The sequence below is a fragment of the Acartia tonsa genome, chromosome 5 (genome assembly GCF_053477335.1).
Source record: "Acartia tonsa isolate MP-2025a chromosome 5, ASM5347733v1, whole genome shotgun sequence".
NCBI lineage: Eukaryota > Metazoa > Arthropoda > Copepoda > Calanoida > Acartiidae > Acartia > Acartia tonsa.
Genome location: NC_137264.1, coordinates 39,053,662 through 39,081,397, shown reverse-complemented (window position 1 = coordinate 39,081,397; position 27,736 = coordinate 39,053,662). Strand labels below are relative to the sequence as shown.

The 27,736-nt window shown below is 32.6% G+C and overlaps 1 protein-coding gene across 1 annotated transcript; it reads left to right on the top strand.

Moving 5' to 3' along the window:
* Positions 1–118: 118 nt before the first annotated feature.
* On the top strand, positions 119–25,152 carry LOC145319463 (uncharacterized). Its single transcript, XM_080161604.1, has 23 exons — positions 119–177; positions 1,215–1,266; positions 5,289–5,346; positions 5,874–5,924; positions 8,063–8,107; positions 8,697–8,731; positions 9,590–9,634; positions 10,547–10,597; positions 10,948–10,996; positions 11,778–11,866; positions 12,743–12,767; positions 13,230–13,308; positions 13,808–13,920; positions 14,260–14,329; positions 14,699–14,774; positions 15,250–15,321; positions 16,143–16,270; positions 16,683–16,777; positions 17,303–17,405; positions 17,741–17,796; positions 18,206–18,331; positions 22,473–22,570; positions 24,270–25,152. Exons 1-23 carry the CDS (start codon positions 141–143, stop codon positions 24,352–24,354), a joined length of 1,638 nt encoding a protein of 545 aa, XP_080017730.1. The 5' UTR covers positions 119–140; the 3' UTR covers positions 24,355–25,152.
* Positions 25,153–27,736: the final 2,584 nt, after the last annotated feature.

The window sequence follows — 27,736 nt, the reverse complement described above, 5'->3', positions numbered from 1 at the left end:
ATACAAAGTAAATAAAATAGTAGCTTCGCTACTAAAAAATATAATATTGATGTTTTAAAAAAATTACTTGACCATTAAAGAAATGAACTATAAAAAGTTTTAAAAGTAATTTTAGTGATGATAATTAATTTTTAGATAATATGTTAAGAATTTTACCAGTGCTATATGTTTTACCAGGTGTGGTATTAGCAGGGATCTAAAGGGATAAGACAATGACCGATAAATTGACGTACATGCCAAATTATGAAACGGAAATTGCGCATTCTGAAGATTACAATTAGTGGTTGAACGCCTTGGACACTCAACTTAATGAACCAACCAATCAAAATTCAATAAAAGTTGCCAAAGATGTTAAGCCAAAAAATAAGAAAACGTTATTTTAAAACTTTGGGCCCTTGGGGACTAGTTTAATATACAGCCCAATGTCCACTCCCTCCCTAAATATTAGTTTGAATCTCATTCATTTCAAGAAAGGCGTGCACATGATACTAACTATATGGGAGGGAGAGGGAAACTTTTGAAACACCCCCTGAAGAAAGAATTTACTACTACATTTTACAATTTGCTATCGTATACAGTGGTTTGGGGAGTGGTTTATTTTTCTCCTGGAGGGGTAGATGCATAGACGTCCAAGGGGGGGGGGGTAATGGGGCGATTACCCCCCCCCCCCAAACGAATTTAGGGGTGCCTACGGCACTCCCAAAATTTTTTTCATTTTACCCCCCCATTTAAAATTTACCCCTCCCAAAACCGAATTACCCCCCCCCTAACAAAATTTTACCTCCCCCCCAAAAAAAGCTTGGACGCCCCTGGGTAGATGTAGCCTTCCTTAGAATAGTGAAAAACATTCCTAGACCTATGAGGAGCTACACTTTGAAAGAGAATCATATAGCGGTTAGCGAGATCATTTGATACAGACAGACAGACAAACAGATCATCTTGTTACATCTATACAAGGATAACTCTGTGTAAAACAAAAATCTATTTCCAGTATGGATTCAAATCCGAAAAATATCCGCCGGATTTGAATTGGTTATTGGCCATACTGGAAAACTATGTATATCATCGAATTACAGCCATTTTTCCAAAAATAGTTTTGTTAGCGTGTGCCTTCGGCACCTCATGGTTTTAATCTTACAATTTTTCATTTTAATATCAGCGGAAAGCTGTCCATAATACGATGCGATAAATAACTATTCTTTTCTAAATTTTAGGTTTAGTTACATCAGAATTATTCAACCAGAAAATTTGCGGAACAATCTTTAGGCATTGTGGCTTTTATTTTATTTCAATTTTAGATCATGTTTGACAGTTTCAGGGATCTTAAGGGATAGGACAATAGACGATTAATTGACTACTTCCCGAAAAGTGTTGAGAAGTGTTATATTACCTTAAGATTTTGATCTAACTAATGAGAGAAAAAGTATATATATAGAACTATAGTTAAGAGAGATAATAAAATAAAGTTTTAAAAAACTCCAAATAATTTAAGTAAGTCTTTTGTACAACGATTTATAATGGAAATTTAAGAGGGAATCTAGGATTTAAAAATGAATTTTTACTTTAAAATGCCTAGTATAAGTTTTAAATAGATTTATGATTTTTCCTAATATATGATAATCTCAGTTGTATATCAAACCAGAAGTTTTAAAAACCCATAAATTAAAAAAAATTGGGAATTCCAATGTTTTGACACGTATATGTTAGTAGTGCATATGTGGTAAACGTGAGGTGGATAAAATGTATTTTCTGATTTGTGAAACAACTAGAGGGATTATAAAGAAAAAAAATAATTTAAGGCCTATTTTCTTTGTAAAAGTAACACAGACATCCTGTTACTTTAACCATGGATTATATTTAGATTGGTGTCAAAAGACTTTTAAAAATTGAATATATGTGGATTTTTTAGAACTTTTCAAATAATTTTTCCAGAATTTTTCACCCTTTATGTATGTACTATTCACATATGCCTCTCACGCACCCCGTTCATGGAGTCAACAAGGACAAATATCACTCCAGTAAGCGTAGCAGCAACAAGCTGAATTAGATTTTAGAAAGTTATAATACAGAAGTTATCATTACTGTGTCTTCCTTTCCTTAGATGGCTCTATTATGGGCGAAGCCGTTAGTTACAGAAAAAACCTTAAGATTAGGTTTAAGTGATTGTAGATAAGAATTTAACAAAATTTCAAGAATGTAATTTACATAAGAATTGACCCAAATATAGAAAATACCTTATAATTTTATAATAAATTTGAAATTAGTAAAAGATTATTTTTTGTTCAAAACTAAAATACACAAATTGCGTTTTAAACAACAATGGACAAAATAAGATAAAAGTTTCTAAATATTTGACCAGTTTCCCCAAAGAAAATAGTACAAAAATTCTTTTTCGTTTAGATTTTGTCTTGGAAAGAAATGAATCCTTTGACTTTTGGTGTTAACCAAACAAGTGGAAAAATTCTATTGACCATTTTTTAAAAGCGAAGCTTTTCAGTAATTGGGATCAGGCCGTCCGAACGTCCGTTAGCTCTTTTTGTTAATTTAGACATGCTAGAATTGTCCGATCGATTTCAAACTTTGAATGATGTATCCCATAACAGTTAAATAATTTTTAAAGCGTGGCAACTCTACAATCGTTACATCAGGGACAAGGGAAGGTTTCTCTGACCAAAAAGTCTATTAAAATCATGCAATCTAATCACGAAACCTTTATGAGTGTGTAATATTATCGATGATTCAACTTTTATTAAAAGGGGCTTGTAGTAATTATGTCTGAGTATAAATTCGCTAATCTAAATTCACTAAACCTCATCAAAAGTTTGTAGATTATTAACAGGGATCGGCAGCCGCACGTAAGCCGCGTGTAAGCCTCAGTGATATCGTCATTTTATTACTATAATATTCAGCTGGATGTATAAAACTGCTCTTTAGCAGACAATCCTTCTTTCTGAAATTTCTTTTTCTGCTCACAAGCAGGTTTAAAAGTGAGGCTGAGGCGCGGCAGCCAAACCCTGATTATTTATGTTATTAGCAGACCGATTAAAAAAAATAACACAGTAGGGAGATTAAAAAACATTTTTAAATACTTCCTAAAAATAAAATCTTTAAATATTTTTCCTACCCATAAAATTTGTAACTGTTTAAAGACGAAAAACAAAATATTTTGACAAATTTTTACTTCGGCTCATTTTCAAACACTTCCTAATTAACCCTTTAGAGCAAGTTAAAGTAAAAGTTTCAAATTGATTCAATAACTTAAAAACATCTTACTTTAAAGCTCAAAAATAAAATCCTTTGCTCATTACTTATTAAAACAAGGATGACAACATCTATAAAAGCGAAGCTCTGAATTGGAAGGAAATCGAACATTAACACTCATAGAGTGACAGAACTGAATAAACTGAACATATGTCTATGCAAAATTGTAAGTAAATTTGTTGCAAAACTTATTAAATACATGTTACTGTTTAAGGACATACTAACGTTTTTAAGACTAGTTATAGAGAAGCTTCGCTTATAACACTATACCTTGTTGTAATAGGAATCAGTATTAAAAAAATCAGATGACTAGGATAATTTGAATATATAAAAATTTGTTGTAAAAAAAGTAAAAAATCAGGTTGTTTTAAATAGACGTACAGACTTTCTAGTAATAATTATAGAGTTGCTGCGCTTATCATTTTGTACCTAACTGCTATAGGAATTAGCATGTGAAGTTTGAAATTGAAAATCCTAAGTCCTAACCTTTTTAGATTAACGAAAAAAGCTAACTGTAACAGATGGACGTACGGACGGACTTACGGACCGACCCTAATTATAGAAAAGCTTCTTTTAAATAGACGTACGGACTTTCTAGTAATGATTATAGAGTTGCTGCGCTTTCGAATTTGTACCTAACTGCTATAGGAATTAGCATATAAAGTTAGAAATCGAAAGGACAATCCTAACCTTTTTAGATTAACGAGAAAAGCTAACTGTAACGGATGGACGTACGGACGGACTTACGGACCGACCCTAATTATAGAAAAGCTTCGCTTTTAAAAAACAAATGACCTAGAAACATAAAGAACTAAATTCTATTTGACGATCAACTTAATTTAAAATAATCATAAAAACATATATTGGTGCCTTACCACAAAGTTGCCTATCAAGCACTGATCCCCCTCCTTATTTGAATTATATCTTTTGTTTCTTTAATGCTATACCAAGACTCCCTCCCCTTTGGTCGTTTACAATTTATTTTAAATTAATGGTCGGGAAAGTGGGGATTCTGTGCTCTACAAATCATGATTTCAGGGAAGCTTCTAATTTACATTATCCATTTCGCCACTTCCCTCCAACTTGTTTCACAATTAGAGGCAAGAAGTTGTCAAGAAATACCAAATTAAACCACAACATATATTATAAAATTTAGGATTTGGAAAAGAATAGTTATGTAGTTCAGAATTTTATTGATAGGTGTCGTAAAAAATTTTTTTATGTAAAATTTTTAGATGAGATAAATATCTAAACAATCTTAAATATTTTTGAAAATATTACAGCTATCCACTCTTTAGGATTTTCAATAAATTTTATTCACTATTAAACATATAATTTACGAGTAGTCTATGATTTAGATAAAATATATAAAATAAGTAAAAAGCATTGTTCAGCTCGTTCTTCTCAAAACTGAACATGGAACTAATCTCTGACTATCATTTTGCATGGCTTGTAGTAAAGTGAGCAAAAACTAATAAAATAATGCTTGAGATTCTTATCAAATTCTGCCAAAAGTTGCATAATCTTATCATCTAGTTTTAACTGGAAATCTATGAAATCAGCTCTAAAGCATTGTTTGCCAGAATAGCCTTCCCTTGTCCCTGCGTTACATGAAAGTCCGTAATCCATTTTTGACAACAACTTTTTGTATGATATAATTATTCTATTCATCTGATTTTTGGAATCATGATTTGTAGGTGAACAAAGTAAAATATTATAAGAGAGGCATATCTATAATCAAAAGAGGGAAGATATTCATCTTTTAATCTTAGTTTTTAAAAGAAAAAGTAAACAATAATTTTACTTTTGTTGTTTGTTTTACAAATGAAATATGATAAAGTAATGCAGATAAAAGTGTCACCAATATAATATTACTTCACAGTAACATTACCCTAAGTTGTAGGATGTATGTTTGTGTGTCCTTCTTATACATTACAGGCAGCCAGAAGGACGAACAGACAGACGGACACAACATATTATACAGTATGTAGTTATTCTATTTAAGATAAAATAAAAGCACATATTAGAGATCGATGTCCAGAGCTAGATGAATTTATTATTTGTGGATCCAATTCCTGTGCACAGGTATAGTTATAAAGATATTGCTGCGGTTTCCCTTACAAGTGCATAGTCAAGCTCAGAATTCCCCCTTTTTTATTTCAGAAATAAGGGGAGGGTTTTCAGGGCTCGATAGACACTTTGACGGAAAACTCTCCGATATAATCTATCATATGTAGTAGAGTAAAGGTTTTTAGTTTTTTAAAAAAATCAATTAAATATTAAAATTTGGGGAACCTCTACATAGTCCGCTAGAAGGTTTTAGGACATTTTCTGCTCTCACCATTTTTAAACAGAGCCATAGAGTCTAATACAATACATTTTGAATAGATTTCCATTATATTTTTGAGAGTCAGTCAATGTAGGAAAGATATGCAATAAAATCTTACATACACAACACTGTTTAGATAAAAAAAATACATTTTGTATATAGAAAGATATTAGGTAGTTTTACAGGCCTATTACAAACAGATCAGAAATGAAGCTACATTTGCAAATTTTATGGACGGACTTGATCCAAGCTGTGCTGTTAAGCTATTATTTGTTTATTTCAGTTAGCACCATACCATGCAGTTATTCAGTTCACTACAAGAGGAAGAGTTAAGGTAAGGAACACGCGGCATTTGCGCAAAAGGTACCTGTTGTTAACAAACAAGTCTTTGATTACACGACCTTTGTCTGAAAGTCCTAACTGTGCAGGGTTGTAAGTTGCACTTGTTTTGGACCAAGACATTGCTCCTACTCTTACTATTAATGTCTCGCATCTATCATAGCAGCAGTAGATACAACATTTAACGTCTTTAGTTATTACGCGCTTCGGGCCTAGATCAAACCAATCACTACCTATACTAGAGACGATAAAAATGGTACCTCTGTCTGCTATGTCAGGCTAGTGACTATAATAGTAAGATTAGTGGAAATGACTTGGATTTTTTTCAGGCGCAACTCATTACCATGTTAGCACAGTTAGGAATTTCTGACAAAGATCTTGCAATAAAAGGGCTAAGTTTGTTTACAATGATTTGATTATCCCAATCCGTCCGTCCGAGATAGTTAGCTTTTATTCGTTGATTTAGGCATGTTAGAATTGTCCTATCGATTTAAAACTTTGCATGGTGATTCCTGTAGTAGTTAGGTACGATTTAGAAAGCGTAGCTACTCTATAATCGTTACCAGAATGTCTGTACGTCTATTTTAAACATGTTGATTTTTTTACTTTTTTAATAATAATTTTTTATGTGATAAAATCATCCGATTGATCTGATTTTTTGATTACTGATTCCTATTACAATAAGGTACAATATTATGAGCGAAGCATCTCTATAATCAAGCATTAAAATGTCAGTATGTCCTTAAACAGAATTTTGTCAAACCTTATATTTTCATATTTTGTATATTCAGTTCTGACACTCAACAAAAGTTAATGTTCGTCTGTCATATCGTTTCAGAGCTTCGCTTTTATGGATGTTGTCATCCTTGTTCTTCAAACTTTACCCTATACATCTTTATACAAATTAGTACAATAAATTCCCTTCTCTATTACTAGTAGAATATACAATATTTTGAATAATTTCTCAGGGAGGAGGGGTCAATGAGATGTTTATTACTCTAGTACCCCAAAGTTTTACAATAACGTTGGATTAACAACTTTGGTGACTTTTATAAAAGTATGTTGGGTTGGTTTATTAAGATGAGTGTCCAAACGTTTCAATCACAAATTGTAATCTATTGAAGGGGGTAATTTTGAGTATCATCATTGGGGATGTACATAAATTTATCGGCTATTGCCTCATCCTTTTAGATCCCTGATAATTTATTCAACTGATACATTAAGCTGCTCTAATGGAATTGTGGTTAGATCCAGGAACAATATTCTTCATCTTATTTAAAAAGGCGAAGCTTTCCTATAATTAGGGTCGGTCCGTCTGTACGTTTGTCCGGAACGAATTGCTCCTTATTTATTCATGTTAAAATTGTCCTAGTGGTTCTTGCGTGATTATAATGCGCTTTATTAAGCGTAGCACCTCTTTTATCGTTAACAGATTGTCCGTACGTTCATTAAAAACATATTGATTTTTTACCATTTAGACAAAAAAATTTATTGTAAATAATTATCTTATTAATCTGATTTTTGGAACACTGATTCCTTTTACACCAACGTACATTGTTATAAGCAAAGATTCTTTATAATCAAGTCTCTAAGATGTAAGTATGTCCTTAAACAATATTCTGTATTTAAGCAGTCTTGCAACAGTTTACTTACAATTTTATTTAGACTTAAACATTTATATTTTGCTCATTCAGTTCTGACACTCTACAAGTGTTAATGTTCGTTTGTGATTCCGTTCCAGAGCTTCGTTTTTATAGATGTTGTCATGCTTGAAATTCAGTATTTAGTAGCTTGTTTAGAAGGTTGTTGGAATAAATTTATCTACCATTGTTGGCCCCCTCTCTCATTAAGATCGCAAAAAAGGAGAAATTATATTCAATTTATTGAAACATTTAGGAGGGAGGGACATTATACTGAAAACTACTCTGGTACTTAATGTTTAAAAAATCACGTTATCTAATTTGTTGGCTTAAAACCTTATGTACTTTTAATGGTTGGGTCCAAACTAGTATTGTTCAAACTTTTCAACCAATAATTTTATTCTACTAAAAGAAATAAAGGTTGTTAAACTTCCTCAACGGGCCAAGCATCGAAAATTGAAATCAAAGATTAAATAGTCTAATTTATTTGTAGAGAGATGAGGTACAAAGATCTATAACAGTTTCTAAAGACAGTAAGGTAACTACTTTTTATTATTTGTGATTTTGAATAATTTTTTAACAAAATTCAGAATACTAAAGTGTTATAGTCTAAAACACTACAAAAAAATACAAGAATGATAACATAAGTAGCGAAGAAAAAATATGGATGGACTAACAGACAAATTGAGTTGTATAACAGTTTTGAGTTTTCCAAAACAAAAAAGGGAAATAGAGAGAATAAGTAGAAATAAAGGAAATCACGAAACCTTTTAAATATTAGTATTTTACCCTTGAAGCAAGAACGACAGACAGACGAATAAAACACAATGTATAAACTAGATGCTCGTAGGTCATGGAAATCTTCATTTAAAAATTTAGCCGTCTATTTTAAACAGCAGCTGAGAAAATCGCATTTCCACCATAGCGTTAGGGACTGACTGACGGACAGACAAAGTTAACAATAGAGTAGCTTCGCTACTAAAAATCTTTCCGAATTCTTCAAAGATCTTCAATCTAAAAGAGAGCCATGTCAGTCAGCGGTTAGCGAGATCTTTTGACTCAGACACATAGATAGACAGAAAAACAGACAGCCATACTTGTCTTTTTCAACTAAGGATTATTTTCAGGAAGTTTCTCCTTTTTGTGGAGGTACATTGGTCAGGTGAAAAAAGTTTATAAAATTGATTTATTTCTCCTTTTTTGTGAAAAAATCTTCTAATTATTTAGTGATAAAAATCTTATAAATATTTTCAGCGTTATCCTCTTAGAAATTTTTTTTTCAATTTTTTTCAATTTTGTTCCCCCTCCCCCCCGACTACCGACGAACAACTATTTTAGATTAGGTTAGGTTTTAGGCTAGGGAGCCGAGCGCTGCGGCTAGGCAGGCAAGGGGGCCGAGCGCTGCGGCTAGGCAGGCTAGGGAGCCGAGCGCTGCGGCCAGAGTTCATAGTTTGCTGTCGGGGGGGGGTTTACTCAAATTTTCAATATTGAAAAAAAAATTCTAAGAGGATAATACCATATTTTCATTAGCGAAGCTACTATATAATTCCAAATGTCCGTTCGTCCATCAGACACGAAGTATGGTAAAGTTTTCTCAGCTCCTATTCAATATAAACGGCTTAAATATTTTGTCAACATTCCCATCATTATGGAGGATAATCAATTATAATCCATCCATCGCTTTCCAACTGATTTTAGACAGCTCTTTAGCTGCTTTTATATTTTTTAAATTTCCCCATTTCTTTGGTGTTTTTGGTGCGATTTTCAAAACCTTTATGGATAATAGTATCAAAATTGAATTTCCCGCTGTTTTAAGCATCCAACATGTAATTCACTTTGAAGGCAATATGAATATTTAAAAATATAAAAAAAGTGAGAAAGATTGCATGATTTTTCTCTCCAATAAATATATTCTTGACTTCAAACAAGTGCTCTTTAAATCTTCTTGCCCGTATTTTCATGATATTTTTTGTGCTTCGCTACTTATGGATATTGTCATCCTTGTTTATTTATTTTTTAGTGAGACCCATATTATTACAGCAGCGCATTGTCTTCACAGCAACAGGTAAAATTTAATCTTGTTTCCCTCAAATTATATATCGACCACAGGTTTAGGTTATATTGGGCACAGGGTAGCCCTACAGAGGTTTAAGAGCACCGCAGGTCTTAGTCCCACAAGATTAGGGTCCCAACCTTTCCTTATATTACCTTCTTAAATAGGGGAGGGGATTTATGTGGTTAAGAATTAATTTGAGGTAAAGCACAAGAGTCACAATTTTAAAAAGATTGATATTTTCACAACTTTTTGCATTAAAAATAAAAATAGAAAATTCTACAAATTTAACAAATTTGAATTGAAAATGAAAATAAATTGACAATATTTATGCTTGAATGCCCAAACTTTAAAACCTTTATAAAAGCGAAGCTTTTCTATAATTAGGGTCGGTCCGTCCGTACGTCCGTCCGTAACGGATAGCTTTTTTCGTTAATTTAGGCATGTTAGAATTGTCCTATCGATTTCAAATTTTGCATGGTGATTCCTTTAGTAGTTAGGTACGATTTGGAAAGCGTAGCAACTCGATAATCATTACCAAAATTTCCGCACGTCCATTTTAAACATGTTGATTTTTTTACTCTTTTAACAACAAATTTTTATGTGATCTAATCATCCGATTGATCTGATTTTTTGTATATTGATTCCTGGGACAACAAAGTATAATGTTATAAGCAAAGCAACTCTATAATCAAGTCCTAAATATGTAAGTATGTCCATAAACATTATCCTGTATAAAGCAGTTTTTCAACAAATTTACTTACAATTTTGCTTCGACTCTTTTACATTTATATTCTGATTATTCAGTTCTGACACTATATAAGTGTTCATGTCTGTTTGTCCTACCGTTTCAGTGCTTCGCTTTTATGGATGTTGTCATCCTTGTTATTATAACTTCAGCAAAAGATCCTTTGATCGTTTTAGAGAATCTCGGAGTGTTTGTTCAGTGCCACAGTTGACAGCTCAAGAATGCAGGTAGTTAGGATCTTATTAATTATAAACAGGGACAATTGCGTATAATAGTATATAGCAAAGCTGTTTGAAATATAAGACCATCACTACCAATTAAGAGGCTAAAAAAGAAGAAAGAGTGACAAAGATTAGAGTAACGAAGCACAGAAAAAGTCATGGATGGGAGGAATTTAACGAGTAGATATAAAGAAAACCTTTTCCAAATATTTGTTTTTGAGCATGATTGACAGACCGACGGACAAAGTGATTTACATACCGGATCCTTATTATTAAAGAGAATCTTTACACAATATCTTGAATAGCAGCTGAGAAAATAAAAGCGTTATGGACTGACTGACTATTTAAAATTTCAGGCCAAACTGTCCTATTGGTTGTCACAGAGTCTTGGCATCAGAAATCCAGGTAAATCTTTTCCAGTATATCTTTGAAACCAATTTATATCCGCTGGATTATAACCGGTTCTAAGCCATATTAAAAAATTAGGTATCGTATCGTATTATATCAAGTTTTCTACGAATAAAGTAATGTAAAATTATAATATTAAAACCAATTTTTTAGCCCGTGCCTTCGGCATTTCGGGCCTAACAAAACTGGTTTCAATCTTATATTTGTACATTTTCATATCCGTGGAAAGCTGTTTATAATACGATGAGATAAATAACTATCAAAGAGTTCCAATCTAGTTTTTGTATACCAAATACGTTTCATTATCTATTGTACAAAGTAGCAGGATGTATGGCTGTCTAAAGCTTATGATTTCGGTAACCACTGAACTGACAAGGTTATATAGGGAATATACATATATGACTTAGAAAACCATAACAATAACCTTAACCAAATTTTCCGGTATCGATTCGAAACCGATTAATATCCGGTGGATTAAAATCGATTCTCAGGTTTATTGAAAATTATGTATAGCATTGTATTATTCCGGTCTCCACGTACATAAAAATGATATAGCTTGACAAAGTGTCTAAAAAAATCTGACGTCATAAAAATGAGGTATTATCCATCTCTTTTGTTAGGGGGTTTCGTTCCCAGTTCTCCTCTCATCTCCCTCATTTTTATGACGTCACATGGCTGATTTTTGAGACACTTTGTCCAGATACAAAATTATTATAACAGGATTTGAACCATTATGTTGCAATATTAAAAATCAAATAAGTTATTAGCTTTTAATTAGGTATACCTGGGCCTTACAGATCTGCTGGAACCAGAAGGTGTTCCCTATTCTGTGGCACAGATTTATCTACATCCTGGATGGGAGTTAGGGTAGGTCATTGTTTGAAACAGTGCATAGTGGCCAATAAAAAGTGTCGTCATACAATACAAATGACCAATGGTAAGCAAGTATACAATTTTCCATTGGCCAATTACAATGTATACTGGCCTATCATTGGTCATTTCTATTGTATGACGTCATTTTTTATTGATCACTGTTTCTCATTGTTTACTAAAATTTCTACAACTTTTAGTAGCAAAGTTACTCTATAATTCCTTTTTCTGTCCCTGCTATGGGTGAAAGGGGTAAATTTACAAAGAGTCTCGAAATCATCCATACGACGTCATAAAAATGAGAGAGATGAGAGGAGAATTAAGAAAGAAAACCCCTAAAAAGAGATGGATAATCCCTCATTTTTATGATGTCACATGGATGTTTTTTTTAGACACTTTGTAAGGTTATGGGATTGAGATTTTATCGATAGCTATTCAAAATAGACGGTTTAACTTTTTTTATGAAGAATTTCTATGGGCATCCAGAATATTGTAAGCTGTCGGTTTTGTCAGCTTATACCAACAACGAAATTAATTCAAAAAAAATTACGAAACCTATACGTGATTTCAGCTGTCGTTGGGGGTCAACGACCTCTACATCTGCCCCCCCCCCCCCTCTCCAATATTATTTTTAATTTATTTCGCTTGTTGGCAATGCCTTATTCCTGCAGTTTTGTGATTAATTCTTGATGTTGACTATAGCAATCTGGTCTTTAAATTACTTTGTCTTTATTTCCATCTATGATTTTTTGTGCTTCCCTACTTATGGGTGTTGTCATTACATTACATTTTAATTATTTGATCAGTTTTAATTTTGAGTTCAAAGTTTTAAGATTCTATTTTGAAATATTTTAATATGTATTCTTAATTTAGGTCAAGAGATAATGGGATTTTAAAGGCAAACATCAACAGATTATAAATCATAATAATAATAACAGTAATCCTTTTTTTTGGTGGCTAAGTTAATGATTTTTCTGTACAAATATGTAACAACTTTTTACACTACAACAACCCTGGTGGTCATTTTCTGAGGGGTTTGGTTGTTAGGTTAAATTTTCCCAACGCTATCTAGAAAAGGACTAAGAGGTGAGAGGGGGGGGGGAGGTGGAGAGGAAAGATTTCTGACATATAGTACTTTCAATGAGTTCAATTTTACAATAAATACATATTGTTATTGTTATTATTTACAATTGATATACCGCTCCATAAAAAGTTGAGGTTAAAATAACTCTTTTGAAGTATGCTTTTAACAACTACTCTTAAAACACCCCCTCGCAAAACCCTGTGCACGTCCAAGCCTAGAATTAAGCTATCCAATTTATTTGTAAATATAACTTTGTTGTGATGTTTTGAAAGTCAGGGCCACGATATTGCCATCCTAGAGCTGAGCAGGAAGGTTTCCTTATCTGATTCTGTATGGCCTGCCTGCCTACCATCAGGTATCTTTTATTAAACTTATCTTTTTGGGGCGTGGATCTCCTTCAACATTTTGATCATCAAGGCCATTGTTTGCTTGTAATAGGATGCAATACTCATACTAAGCCTAAAAGAAAATATATAGTAAATTAACGTCCAACAGTGAATCAATTTTTATATGACGCGTTAGGTATCTAGACTATCACGCAAATGCCGCGGTTTTTTACAACATTTAACATAAACCCATCTTTTTATCCAATCATATGAAATAGTAAAGTTTTTTCTTTCTAAAGCTTAAGCTCTTAATAATCACTGGGATCTTTATTTTAGGTAATCTTAGGTGATAAGACCCGTGATGGTTTTATGCTATTTCATTCCCAGATTTAAGTCTTGGGATGTTTTTTGCTATTTTTCTATCCTCTTTGAAAACAGAGCATCGAGATATTAGAGGTGCAGCAGCTAGTCCTTTATAATAAGTTGCGCTGAGTAAATTATTCTAACTATATATTATTTAATGTGTAGTTGATATCCGCGGACTGCTGCAGGACGGTTCCAAGGCTGATATTGCTGGATTTGGAATGATAAATGTCACTACCAAGGCTAACTCAGATATCCTGCAAATGGCAGAATTAAAGGTTCATATCAAATAATCAAACAGATATATAAATTTAGATAACACAAAAGTTGGAAATAGTAGCAAGGCATTATGATGTAAAGAGCAGATGTCCAGTTTTTATAAGAAAAGAAAGAGAAAGATAGAGATTATGTGATTGTTAAACAGTATTAAAGATATTTTTCACTTGTAGCATGACTAACAGCCAATGTAAATTATTTACCGGACGATCTTTTGTAAGGAAAATCTCCAACAAAAAAATCAACATACTATCTAACCCAGAAAATCACATTTTACCTATAGAGTTACAAAACGGACTGACAGACAAATAATAGCTTTGATTGATTTTGTGTTATTTTAGATTATACAAGGACAAACCTGTTATGGGCAAAATGAATGGAGCCTACAAGGAAACCAAATATGTGCTTTAGGTTAAAATATTACATTTAGATTTTAAAACAATTAAAGCCACCAAGGACACATGAGGGAAAGGGGGAGAGGGGGTGGGACCAAATTCTTTTAATTTTAGTTTTACATAAAAAAAAAGAAACAAAAAATTAGCGGATTTTTTTTTATATGGGCGATTTCTCCTGGGAGGGTAGAGGTACCCTCTCTTCGAATAGTTATATACCTTCCCCGGACCTATATGAAGTTTCACTGTGAAGGAGAACCGTGTCGGTTCAGTGGTTAGCAAGACCCTTCACTAAACACAGACATATAAGAATAATATTAATTTTTCAACAATACAACTTTTTTCTAATTTTACTATTAAAAATTTTAAATTGTTTTTTTTTCTGTAGGGGACGGAAATCTTCTGCGAGGTTGCAAAGAGGATTCTTGTAAAGGGGATTCCGGAGGTGGACTCATTGTTTCAAAGTAAGTCATATTTATACATTTTACATTGTGTGTCTTTGAAGGGTAGTCGGTAATTCTCTCAAAGTGTCTTGCGAGCACAGAAACCTCCCCCCTTTTAAAAGAAACTATTCATAGGGAGGTGATGGGGGGGAGTTTTTCTTTCTTTATGTCTAACCCCTTTCAGGGATCCTAAACCTTTCGGGACTACACCTGCGGTGTTCTAACCCTACAGGGCTACTCAATATAACCTAACCTGACCTAAAGTATTAGAATGGAAAGATCATATTTTTCATGTTTAAAAAAAGATATGTTTTGAATTATTCTATCTTTTTATTTTTATGTAACAGACTTTATTAAAATATGTTCTTCAATATTGTTTAAATAAATTTCCTAAAAAAAATAACTTTAAAATTAACGATTTATTACCATTCAACATGTACTGTACATGTCAATTCTACAAAGTATGATATAATCTTTTTTGTGTATTTTTTTCTAGTTTCGGAATGAAAACCCTAGTAGGTGTTGTTTCCTTTGGAGAAAAGGACTGCGGGGCTGGCCCTAACCCCAGGTAAAAAATTCCTATAATTTTTTTAATACAGAAAAAATGAATCATGGAAAGAAAACAAAGTTGCAAATTTTGGCATATTTTAACAGTAACTGTTCTCCTATTTCTAGCTCATAGCTCCTGCCTTACTTAACCTAACCTAACTTAAGCAAAAGCTACTGTGAAAATACGACGAAATCCGCTGTGAAAATAAGGATAATAACATCCATTAGCAGCAAAGTAAAATAATCATACGTGAAATTACGGACAAAGTGATTTATAGAGCAATTATTAGTATTATTAGTAGACATTTGTTTTTGTTAATATTTTTGTAGCATGACTGACAGACTAACGGACCAAGTAAATTATGTACTTGGTGCTTATTAGGAATCTTCACATAAAAAATAGCAGTCCACCTTGAATAGCAGATGAGATAATGACATTTCCTCCATAACGTTACGGACGGACGGAAGTCAGACAGACAAAGTACGTAAAAAATTAGAATAGTTATTCCTCACATCGGTTTATAAACAGCTTTCCGCGGATATAAAAATATACAATTATAAGATTAAAACCAGTTTTTTTAGGCCTGCAATGCCGAAAACTGGATATAATATGATGGTAACATAATTTTTCTGTGTGGCTTAGAACCGGTTTCAATCCAACGGATATTAATCGGTTTAAAGCAACACGGGGAAAATATTTCTTATCTTAGACCTGGAGTGTACACAAACGTATTAACCTCTATGGAAAAGATGACAGAAATTATCAGTGAATTTTAGCCTCCAAATCTTATCTTATTTTATCTTATCTTAAATCTTATCTTATCTTGAATTTTATCTTAGACCTGGAGTGTACACAAACGTCTTATCCTCCATGGACTGGATAACAGCAATTATCAGTGGTTTCCAGCCTCCAAATTTAAATCCAGTTCCATTCACACCCATCATCAATAAACCATCAACAGAGACAGGTAGATAAAATTGTTGTTTTTAGAAGAGACTCCTTTGTTTGGTATTGTGATATATATAATTGTTTTAGTAAAAATAGACAAAAGTCATCTGCCTGTAAACAGAATTGGACATATTGGCTGGTTCTTAATCCCTCCATTTTGGATTATAAGAACTGAGGAAATATTCAATTATGTTCAAAATATCTTTCATCACAATAACTAATATCAGAACCATTCAAAGCATAAGAGTTGTGAACACAGGGAAGCTTTTTATTGTGCCAATCATAAAGAACGTCATACTGGCCTATCATTGGTCAATTGAAATATATACTGACCTGCCATTTGAAATTTAGTCTGTGTGTTTGTCTATCAATGGTCATTTGTATTGTATGACGTAATTTTTCTACACTCTATGAATGATTTATACTTGTAGCAACGTGGTCCTCCTGGTCTGGCTGGAGTGGATGCTCAACCTCCTGTGGGCTCGGCACAAGGAGAAGATCAAGATCCTGTATTTCTTTCAGAGAGGTCGGCAATACTGTTTCCAGTATGGCTTCGAAAGCGATTAATAACCACTGGATATTCAACCATACTTAAAAATCATGTATAGCACCGTATCATAACAATTTTCCAAGAATATTAGAATTAAAAACATAAAATTAATATAAGTTTTGTTATTTGTAATCATTCAAAATCTTTAAAATAGTTATTTATCGTATCGTATTATAGACAGCTTTCCGCGGTTATCAAAATGAAAAATTATTAGATTAAAACTGATATTAGTTTTATGATTTATATCTAAATATTCGTGAAAAATTGTCTGTAATACGAAGCTATATATAATTTTTCAGTATGACTGGGAACCTGTTCTAATCCAGCCGATAATACTCGGTTTTAAAGCCATACTCGAAAAGCATATTTCATTTATTTATTAATTAAGTTCTTAATACAATTTCTGTGTCAACTATATTGTTTTAAATTAATGTTTAAATTTAATATTTGTGAAATAATTAAACTTCTATTTCAAATTATTACATCAATTGTTTTGATTAGTTGTCCAGAAATGGTCCCCACCATGCCCAATGTCCTGGTCAGAAGGCTGAGTTCCAGCAGTGTAATCTTCAACCTTGCAGGCTCAACTTTCAACAAGTTCCAGGTAAAAACATTAGGGTGGTTTTCCTAAACGTTACTATCGAGCACTGAACCGCCCCCCTTCCCGTTTAATTTAAAATAAATTTAAAAACATTGGGAGTTAGTTTTTTTTCTTCTCTGCTTTACAACTACGGTGGGCCCTAACCCATCAGGGCCTTTATTTACGGTGCCCTTCCCCTTTGGGGTTACCAATATAACCTAACCTACCCTGACCTAAAGTTTTTGACGAAATCATCGAGATTACAGTCTCTATGCAGTTTCTATTTACTAAAAAAAGAAAAGAAAAAATCAATCAAACACTAAATTGTTGCTTGTCATTGGATAATTATATATTCTTAGGAAATCCCTTCGGATGGCTGATAAATGTGGTAAATCCAAATATTCCTGTAAATCAGGTAATAAAAAAAATAAAAACATATTGTAAACTTCACTAAAAAAATCTGATTGTTACGTAAATATAAGAAGGATAGTTAAGCTTTTATCTTAAAAAATTAATAAATCATTACTTAAAATATTAAAGGTGATCTAAATTTCATTTTATCTAAACATTGTACTAAGATAAGAAAAGTTCTCTATTGTTAATAAATGAAATATGTCTTGGGGACTTTTTTCGTCCTGCTTATTGCCCTTTTGTGGCGACTTGACTGTGTTAAAATTGTTGAAATTTACGATGTTATTGGCTTATATTTAAAGAGGAAATTGAAAGTCGGCAGAGGGTCCACGGGTTTGGGACATACAGTTATTTAACCACTTCCCCCTCTATTGTTTTACTGTAATCCATTAATTGTGATGTGATGCATGCAGGTACCTGGATCAGGCTCCCCTGGCACCCAGCCCCCGGCACAGGTTGGACAGATACCAGAGACAGATGGAGGGGAGCCAAGGGACTGCAGGATCAGCTGTCATGGCTGGCCTTACAAACAGTGCGAGGTTAGAAAAGTGATCTAAATTACAATGTCAATTTTGTGATACTAATATCTATAAAAAAATAAAAGCTATTAAAAAAATACCAAAGATAAGTTTAAATTAGTTGTAAAAAATAAAATAGCTGCTTAAGTATCAGTAAATTTTTATATTTAGATATGCTCCCTTTTTATGTGAATGTTAACAATAAGTTTCAGTCGTCTATCTTTTATAGGAGCCAAGAAAATCATGTTGTCCCACTTCCGTTTTACACTGACGGACGGTTATTTTGTGTTATAGAGTAGCTTTACAAAAATATCGATCGATACACTGTTCACATTTTAATTTTTATGAGAAACTATTCAAAGTGAGGTCTAAAAATAAATTGGTATTTGTCAGTAATATGCAGGGCTCGACAGTCGTGATTCAGCCGCGCATTAGCCTCAAATTTAAACCAGCTTGTGAACAAAAAAATCCGAAAAGATGGTTTTTATGTTTAGGAACAGGTTTAGACAACCAGCTGAACTTTAAAGTTAAAATATGACAATACACGCAGTTGCCGAGCCCTGGTATAATGTCATCAGAGTAACTGTATAGATGACCTGAATTTTAAACTATGTTAGTTATTTATGGCATCGTATTCTAGACTGCTTTTCGCGGATATTGAAATGAAGGATTAAAACCAGATTCGTTAGCATCAACCGGCCGAAGTCCCCATTTTACAAAACTGTTATTAATTTTATTTTAATATTCGTGGAAAATTGTTTTTAATATAATGATTACCCCGTCCCGGATTCGAAAAATTTTGTTAAAATTTTTGCCCCCAGCCAAAATATGGTTGATTTATGCATAAAAATGACCCATGCAAAATATTTTTTCTGTAATGCAAAAATTGCGATGGTACAAGCACTGCAAAGTTTTTAAAATCTGCAAAAAACTCTGTTTTTATGGCTTTTTTTGGGCTTTTGTACCATCCCAATTTTAAAGATTTTTACAAAATTTCAATTCAAGTGTGTTGATATATACCTGAAATTTACCAAAAAAAATGGGGGCAGTCTCAATTATAACATATGAAGGTGTAGCAAGTAATCTTCCAAATACAAAATTGTCAAATTGCATACATATATAATAGGGTTGGGCCAGATACTTTTTTCGACGGATATTGGATATCTGGCTGATTTATAATGCTGGATATTCGACATCTGGCCAGATATCTAGCAAATATCTGGTAATTTGGCCGGATATCTGGTTATTCGACCAGATATCCGGTAATTTGCCGGATACCAAATATGTTGCATTTTAAATCATCCGGATATCCGGTATCCGGCCAAAAAAGTATCCGGGCTACCTCTATTATATAAGTTTGATGCACAAAACTATCCCTTGTGTAGATTAAACTTAGCGGTTGAAACGTTTATACACTTAACTTAATAAACCAACCAATCAAAAATCAATAAAATTCTCAAAAGTTGTTAACCTAATGAATTAGAAAAACAATTATAAAACTTTGGGGACAAGTGAAATAAAGAGTCCAATTTCCCCTCCCTCTCTGAATTATACCAGAGTGTACCAAAAGTCTAATAATAACTAGGGAGGCAGAGCACAATTGGCTGGTAATTACACTAGTCCCCGAAGTTTTAAAAACTTTTTCATTTGTTTGCTCAACAACTTTTTAGATTGTTTGAAATTTTAATTGGTTTAATAAGACGTTCCAACCACCTATTGTAATCAACAGAAAGGGTAAGTTTGTGCATAATCATGGGGTATACACGTCCATTTATCAGCCATTGTCTTCTCTATCTAGATCCCTGTACCCAAAGTCTAATAATAATTGAAACAATTTTATTTTTATTAAATAACAAGAAATAACATGTTATTCAAGAATCTAAAGGGATAAGACTATGTCTAATAAATTGATGTACATCCCCAATAATGATACAAAAAATTGTCCCTTCTGTAGATTAAGACTAGAAGTTGAAACTTTTAAACACTCAACTTAATAAATCAACCAAATAAAATTTACTGAATTTCCCCAATGTTTTAACCCAAATGTAAGAAAACACCGTTATAACACTTTGGGGACTAATTTAATAAACAGCTCAATGTCCCCTCCCTCCCTGAACTATACAAGAGTGTATCACAAGTCTAATAATAACTAGGGAGGGAGGTGACATTGGGCTGTTTAATACACTAGTCCCAGAAGGTTTATAATAACATTTTTTATTTCTTGGCTCAACAACTTTCAAGACTTTTATTGAATTTTAATTGGTTGGTTCATTAGGTTTAGTGATCAAACGTTTCAACCACTATGTAATCAACAAAAAAGGTTCAGTTTGTGTATCATCATGGGATATACAAATAAATTTATCAGCCATTGTCTTATCCCTCTAGATCCCTGTACCCAAAGTCTAATAATAACACTTTCATTTTTATTACATAACAAGAAATAACATGTTACTGAAGGATCTAAGGGATAAGACTATGGCTAATGAATGGATGTACATCCCCATTAATAATACACAAAATTAACCCTTCTGTAGATTAAAATTAGTGGTAGAAACGATTGAACACTCAAATTAATAAACTAATCCATCAAAATTTATTGAAAGTCCCCAAAGTTATTAAGTCAACGAATAAGAATTATTTTCAAACTTTTCGGACTAGTGTATTAAACGGCTTATTTTGTCCAATATATTTCTGATACTTATTGAATGCAAATCTTTTCTATAATATGAGTCTGAACGAACTCCGTAAAGGTTAGCTCTTTTATTTAATCTAAGCAAGTTGAAATTTTGATTGAAAACTTTGGTTGATGATTCCTGTAACAATAAGGGTTTAGAAAGTGTAGCAACTCTGCAATCGGTACTTCTCCTTTATAGCTTTAGTTTTTAATATATTGAAGACGTAAGTTTAATGCAAAATTATTGCCAGTTTCCCAAGTGCCAAGTCGAGCACATACCCCTCCCCCCCCCCCCATCTCCCGACCTTGAAAAAAGGAAGGGATACTTTCTAGTTTGTTTCTTAATTATATAAGGTCAGGTTAAGATAGTTTATATTGGGTACCAGGGACCCTTGCAAGTTAATATAAGGAGGGAGGGGTTGTCAGTGATTAAAAGACACTTTGAGGGAAAGCACCGAACATCTTTTATAAGCTCAGACATCTTTTTCCATTAAATCAATACAAATTAACAGAGATAAATAATGAATAATGACACATAAAAAGATAATGTTAAAAATTATCTAATTTTCACAAGAAGAGCTTCTCCATAGTACTTTCTAGCGGTAACGCTCCTAAAGGACTCTTGGGCACCTGAGAAAAGGGTCGATCCTCTAATTTTATTTAAGTGGTAATAACTGAAACATTCCCTGGATCTATCAGAAACTTTACTGTAAAGAAGAAACAATTGCATACATATATAACAGGGTTGGGCCGATACTTTTTTGGCTGGATACCGGATATCCGGTTGATTTCTAATGACAGATAATCGTTATATGGCAAATTACCGGATATCTGGCCGAATAAAAGAACATCAGCCGGATATCCGGTTGATTTCTAATGACAGATAATCGTTATATGGCAAATTACCGGATATCCGGCCAAATAACCGGATATCCGGTCGAATAACTGGATATTAGGCCAAATAACATTTATTTGCCGGATATTTGGCTTTATAAATCAGCCAGATATCCAGTATCCGTCCAAAAAATAATCCGTCCCAATCCTATTATATATGTATGCAATTTGACAATTTTGTATTTGGGAGACTACTTTCTACACCTTCATATGTTATAATTGAGACTGCCCCCATTTTTTTTGGTAAATTTCAGGTATATATCAACACACTTGAATTGAAATTTTGTAAAAATCTTTAAAATTGGGATGGTACAAAAGCCCCAAAAAAGCCATAAAAACAGGGTTTTTTGCAGATTTTAAAAACTTTGCAGTGCTTGTACCATCGCAATTTTTGCATTACAGAAAAAATATTTTGCATGGGTCATTTTTATGCATAAATCAACGATATTTTGGCTGGGGGCAAAAATTTTAACAAAATTTTTCAAATCCGGGACGGGGTAATAATGATATGTATGATATTCCTTATGGCTGAAAAACAGATTCTAATCCAGTAGATATAAATTGTTTTTAAAGCCATACGGAATTTTTTTTTAGGTTAGGTTGGTAGAACCTGATGGTTACTGGCAATCCGCCACCTGTCTTAATCCTTTCATCTCTCCGGGATCTAAAGAAAAATTTGTCAACTATCCCATGTAAGTACAGTTTTTCTATCGCATCGTATTATAAACAGTTTTCCTCGGAAAGTAAAATAAATTATGCAATTATTTCTAGTTATGATTACATCGAACCTTAACCTTAAAATTAAGTTCTAAAGATAAAAAGTAATGTGGTTTTTTAAAGGGGCGATTTCAAATAGTTAAAGATATTTTCTGAACCTGTAAGAAGTTTAACTGTAAAGCGGAACCATATCGATCCAGCGGTTAGCGAGATCCTTAAACACATATTTCTAATTTACAAGAGCCACACGAGCAGACAGCGCAAAATGGCACCAAAAAATGACGTCATAAAAAAAGTTGTAATTGGCCAAAATGGTAAAATTTATACTCGCCTGTCATAAGTTATTTTATCGTATGATGTCATTTTTTAGTGCCATTTTGCGCTCTCTCGCCACATGAAATATATTTATAGTGCCTGTATAAAAAAGTTTAAAAATTAAAAAACTTTTGGCCGAAAAATTCCGAATGACTTCATATTAGAATAATGGACTATTCTCATATGACATCAATCGGAAAACTTCGGCCCAAAATTTATAGATTCATCCACTTTTTTTATAGGCACTATAAAGAGCTTCCCTAATATTTATTCTGTTGTAGGTGTGGTAAGATCCCGCAAGGGTGCGCCAGGTGTGATGATATATATTTATTATGTTGTAGGTGTGGTAAGATCCCGCTAGGGTGCGCCAGGTGTGATGATATATATTTATTATGTTGTAGGTGTGGTAAGATCCCGCAAGGGTGCGCCAGGTGTGATGATATATATTTATTCTGTTGTAGGTGTGGTAAGATCCCGCAAGGGTGCGCCAGGTGTGATGATATATATTTATTATGTTGTAGGTGTGGTAAGATCCCGCAAGGGTGCGCCAGGTGTGATGATATATATTTATTATGTTGTAGGTGTGGTAAGATCGTAAGGGTGCGCCAGGTGTGATGATATATATTTATTATGTTGTAGGTGTGGTAAGATCCCGCTAGGGTGCGCCAGGTGTGATGATATATATTTATTCTGTTGTAGGTGTGGTAAGATCCCGCAAGGGTGAGCCAGGTGTGATGATATATATTTATTATGTTGTAGGTGTGGTAAGATCCCGCAAGGGTGCGCCAGGTGTGATGATATATATTTATTCTGTTGTAGGTGTGGTAAGATCCCGCAAGGGTGCGCCAGGTGTGATGATATATATTTATTATGTTGTAGGTGTGGTAAGATCCCGCAAGGGTGCGCCAGGTGTGATGATATATATTTATTATGTTGTAGGTGTGGTAAGATCCCGCAAGGGTGCGCCAGGTGTGATGATATATATTTATTCTGTTGTAGGTGTGGTAAGATCCCGCAAGGGTGCGCCAGGTGTGATGATATATATTTATTCTGTTGTAGGTGTGGTAAGATCCCGCAAGGGTGCGCCAGGTGTGATGATATATATTTATTCTGTTGCAGGTGTGGTAAGATCCCGCTAGGGTGCGCCAGGTGTGATGATATATATTTATTCTGTTATAGGTGTGGTAAGATCCCGCAAGGGTGCGCCAGGTGTGATGATATATATTTATTCTGTTGCAGGTGTGGTAAGATCCCGCTAGGGTGCGCCAGGTGTGATGATATATATTTATTCTGTTGTAGGTGTGGTAAGATCCCGCAAGGGTGCTCCAGGTGTGATGATATATATTTATTATATTGTAGGTGTGGTAAGATCCCGCAAGGGTGCGCCAGGTGTGATGATATCTGTGCACGTCAGGATGGACTTCAGGATAGAAATAGCTATTAAAATAAGAATATCTTTTTATTGCCCATAAAAAATGACGTCATACAGTACAAATGACCAATGATAGGCCAATACACAGACTAACTTACCAATCTGGAAGGCTAGTATGACATCATTTTATAAACACTATAAAAAGCTTCTTAAAGGACACCTCAACTTTTTCAATTATTCAAGAAGTATAATAAAATATTGAATACTCCAAAACAAACATTTTTAATGAAAGAAAAATACAAATTAAGCAACAAAAACTTTAAATGGAAGTGAAAAAAATTGTATTCAAATAATTTAAATAAACTTATTAGCATTTATACAACAATAAAACAAGCAGCTTATAGTGTCTCCAACAAAAAGTGGACAAATGTTCCAACGTTTGGCCGCATTATGCCGATTGACATCATATTTCCTTCTAACATAACGCCAATCGGGATAGATCGGCCAAGTGTTGACCAATTTTTGGAGACACTAAAAGCTGCCGAAAAAACTAATAATATTAGCAAATATTAATTATCATAAAAAAAAGATATAAGCTTTAATTAGTTTTTTTTCTTTCAAATCTGGTGGCGGTTCGTGGCTTTTAAAATTTAGTTTATCTGAAAACTATAAACTTATTGCAATAAAATCTGTATCTTAAAAAAAAAAACTTTTAGAAACAAAAAGAATTTACATGTCTATGATTATTAGATAGGAAAATTAAGATTATTTTTAAGCTTTTTTTTATATTATTTAGCCCTAAATATGATTATTAATCTCATTTTTGTTTTTGTATATTAACATTTTAATCAAATAAATACATACTTGTAATTGTGTTTTTTTTTTTTCAGCGGCTGCTATTAGAGTTATCTTTGTCTGTCGGCCAGTCTATAATATATTTACACTAGTGACTGCGCCCTAGCATTTAGGGGCTCTATATTCGAAAGGCAGAAAAATAGTCTGAAATCATACTCATTCCATCTCAGGACCTACAAGAAGCTCACTGTAAAGGAGAACTATATCGTTTCAGTTGTTATCGCTACAGACAAAAAAACTACTTTATATATCATAATACTTTTTAAAATAAGCAAAGCTTTTCTCCTCCAATCCACTCTCTTGTAGTGAAGCTACACTACAATTCCCTTTTCTGTCCGTCTGTCCGTCCGTAACTCTTAGGATAAAAACGTGTTTTTCTCGGCTGCTTCGCTAATTCTAAATGTTTTTTTTCCCGACTTAGCACTTTACTGCGTTTTATATCCTTATGAAAATAAAAAAAATTGTGTAACAACATGTAACATATTTGTGAATATAATATGAAGACAATATATTATGTTTAAACAGTTAGGAGGTTAAAACCATTTTTATAAAACTGGAATTGTGGTTAACTTTTCTGACATCGACACAGAAGAAATCAACCAAACTATTCTTAAAATGTTAATAGTAAAAATGTATAAAATGTTATACATAATTTAAAACATTTTATGGATAATTAAAACAAATTTATGTAGAATTTAAAAGAAATGAATAACATATATCCTCACTAAAATGTCAATATGAATATGGAAATCAATGTTTATAAATACGCTGGTATGTAAATATGAATGTACCATTCCAGTTTGTCTCTATTAAAAGTGGAATGGTACAGGGTCATTCAAGAGAAATATTTTTTTTACAACTTAATTATGCAAAGAAAATAAAAAAATTATGTAAAATGCTTTATATATTTGGCAAACCTATTATGAGACATTTATGTTTCAAATACTTGAAAATGATTATTTCAACAAATTATGCCCTAAAAACCGGTTTTTCCAAAGGCCTTTTTTCCCCGAAGATTTTTGAGTTTACAGGGAGTGCAAAAATATGCACATTTTTAAAATTAAAATTGCGTGGCTTGTGTTAATAGTAGAAAAATGTTATGCATACTGTTAGAATCATAGACTCTAGGTTTTGAAAATATAAGTACTGTTTTGTGCTTTTTGTAGTTTAGGAGCTACATTGAAAAATGTGAGGAAAAGGTTGAAAAGTTTTAAGTAATTGGAATATTTTACCACGTAGCTCCTATACTATACGTAGCTCTGGAATGGTTTTTATATATTAAAAAACTAGAGCTTATGACAATTCTAACGATATGCATAACATTTTTCTACTATTAACACAGGCAGCGCAATTTGAATTTTAAAAAGGTGCACATTTTTTAACAACCTTTAAATTAATAAATCTTCGAAAAAAGGCCTTTAGAAAAACCGGTTTTTAAGGCATAATTTGTTGAAATAATCATTTTAAATATTTGAAACATAAATGTCTCATAATAGGTTTTCCAAATATATAAAGCATTTTACATAATTGTTTTATTTTCTATGCATAATTAAGTTTTAAAAAAAAATCATTTCTCTTGAATGACCCTGTACATTACAAATCGACCATAATGATATTATTACCAAAAAAATTTTTTTATGAGCTTATTAAACATGATTTCACACACCTAACTGTTAAAGCTTACTGATGGACTTCATTTATCTTTATATAAACAAAACTGGAGAATAAACAACACATAGCATACTTTCAAACAAGGATAATTATAACATTATATAAAGTTATTATCATTAAATTAATTTATTTCAGTACAAATACAAATAACATGAAAAAAACCATAATAGTTTTGGATATTTATAATATATTTACATGAAAATATTCCACATTAATCAAAAAAAACATTTTTAGGTTTGAAGTAATATCTTATTATATGTATAAAGTAGTAGTTTTTTTGTCTGAAACTTTAGATTTCAAAAAATAATAAAACTATTAAGTTTTTCTTTTAGAGGCATCTTCACATAGGTCTTTATATTTAATAGGAAATTAAGAAAATCAAAATAATGTTGATATATGAATAGTTTTTTCTAAAACTTTTATAGAAAATTTGGCAATAAAAATTATTTGAGAATAGCAATTTTTAACAGTCCATTAATTTCCTGTTAAGTAAGGGTTTTTGTCTGAATCTCATTAAATTCTAAACCGATTGAGTTTTCCATTTTAGGGAAGCTTCATATTTGTCCTTGGAAGATTATAGGCTATTTTGATTATAGATTTAGATTATGGAATGGTTTAGGCTATTTTTTCAATATTTGAACTAGATCATAAGAAACAATACAAAACATGACATACTTTTTTTTATCTTCCAGCAGTGATTTCAAACTTTATTTGTACTTGTATTTGTACAATTTAAAAATTAATATAATCAAATGTTTTGTTGAGTTCAGGGTGTAAAAATATCATAATTTATCATTTAACAAAACTTATCTTTATTCTATTTTTAACTAGCGGATGTGCCTCTAGCATTTACAGAGGCTTTATATTCAAATGGGAAAGAAGGGGGTAAATAGCCTTAAACTATCCCAGACCTATGTGGAGCTTTCCT

Excerpts from the sequence above, each read along its gene's own strand:
- LOC145319463 (XM_080161604.1), top strand. The coding sequence starts at position 141 with ATGTTAAGAATTTTACCAGTGCTATATGTTTTACCAG. Across the intron at positions 8,108-8,696 it reads CAGTTTCTAAAGACAGTAAG|GAAGTTTCTCCTTTTTGTGG; the intron begins GTAACTACTTTT and ends GATTATTTTCAG. Across the intron at positions 17,797-18,205 it reads CAAATATTCCTGTAAATCAG|GTACCTGGATCAGGCTCCCC; the intron begins GTAATAAAAAAA and ends TGATGCATGCAG.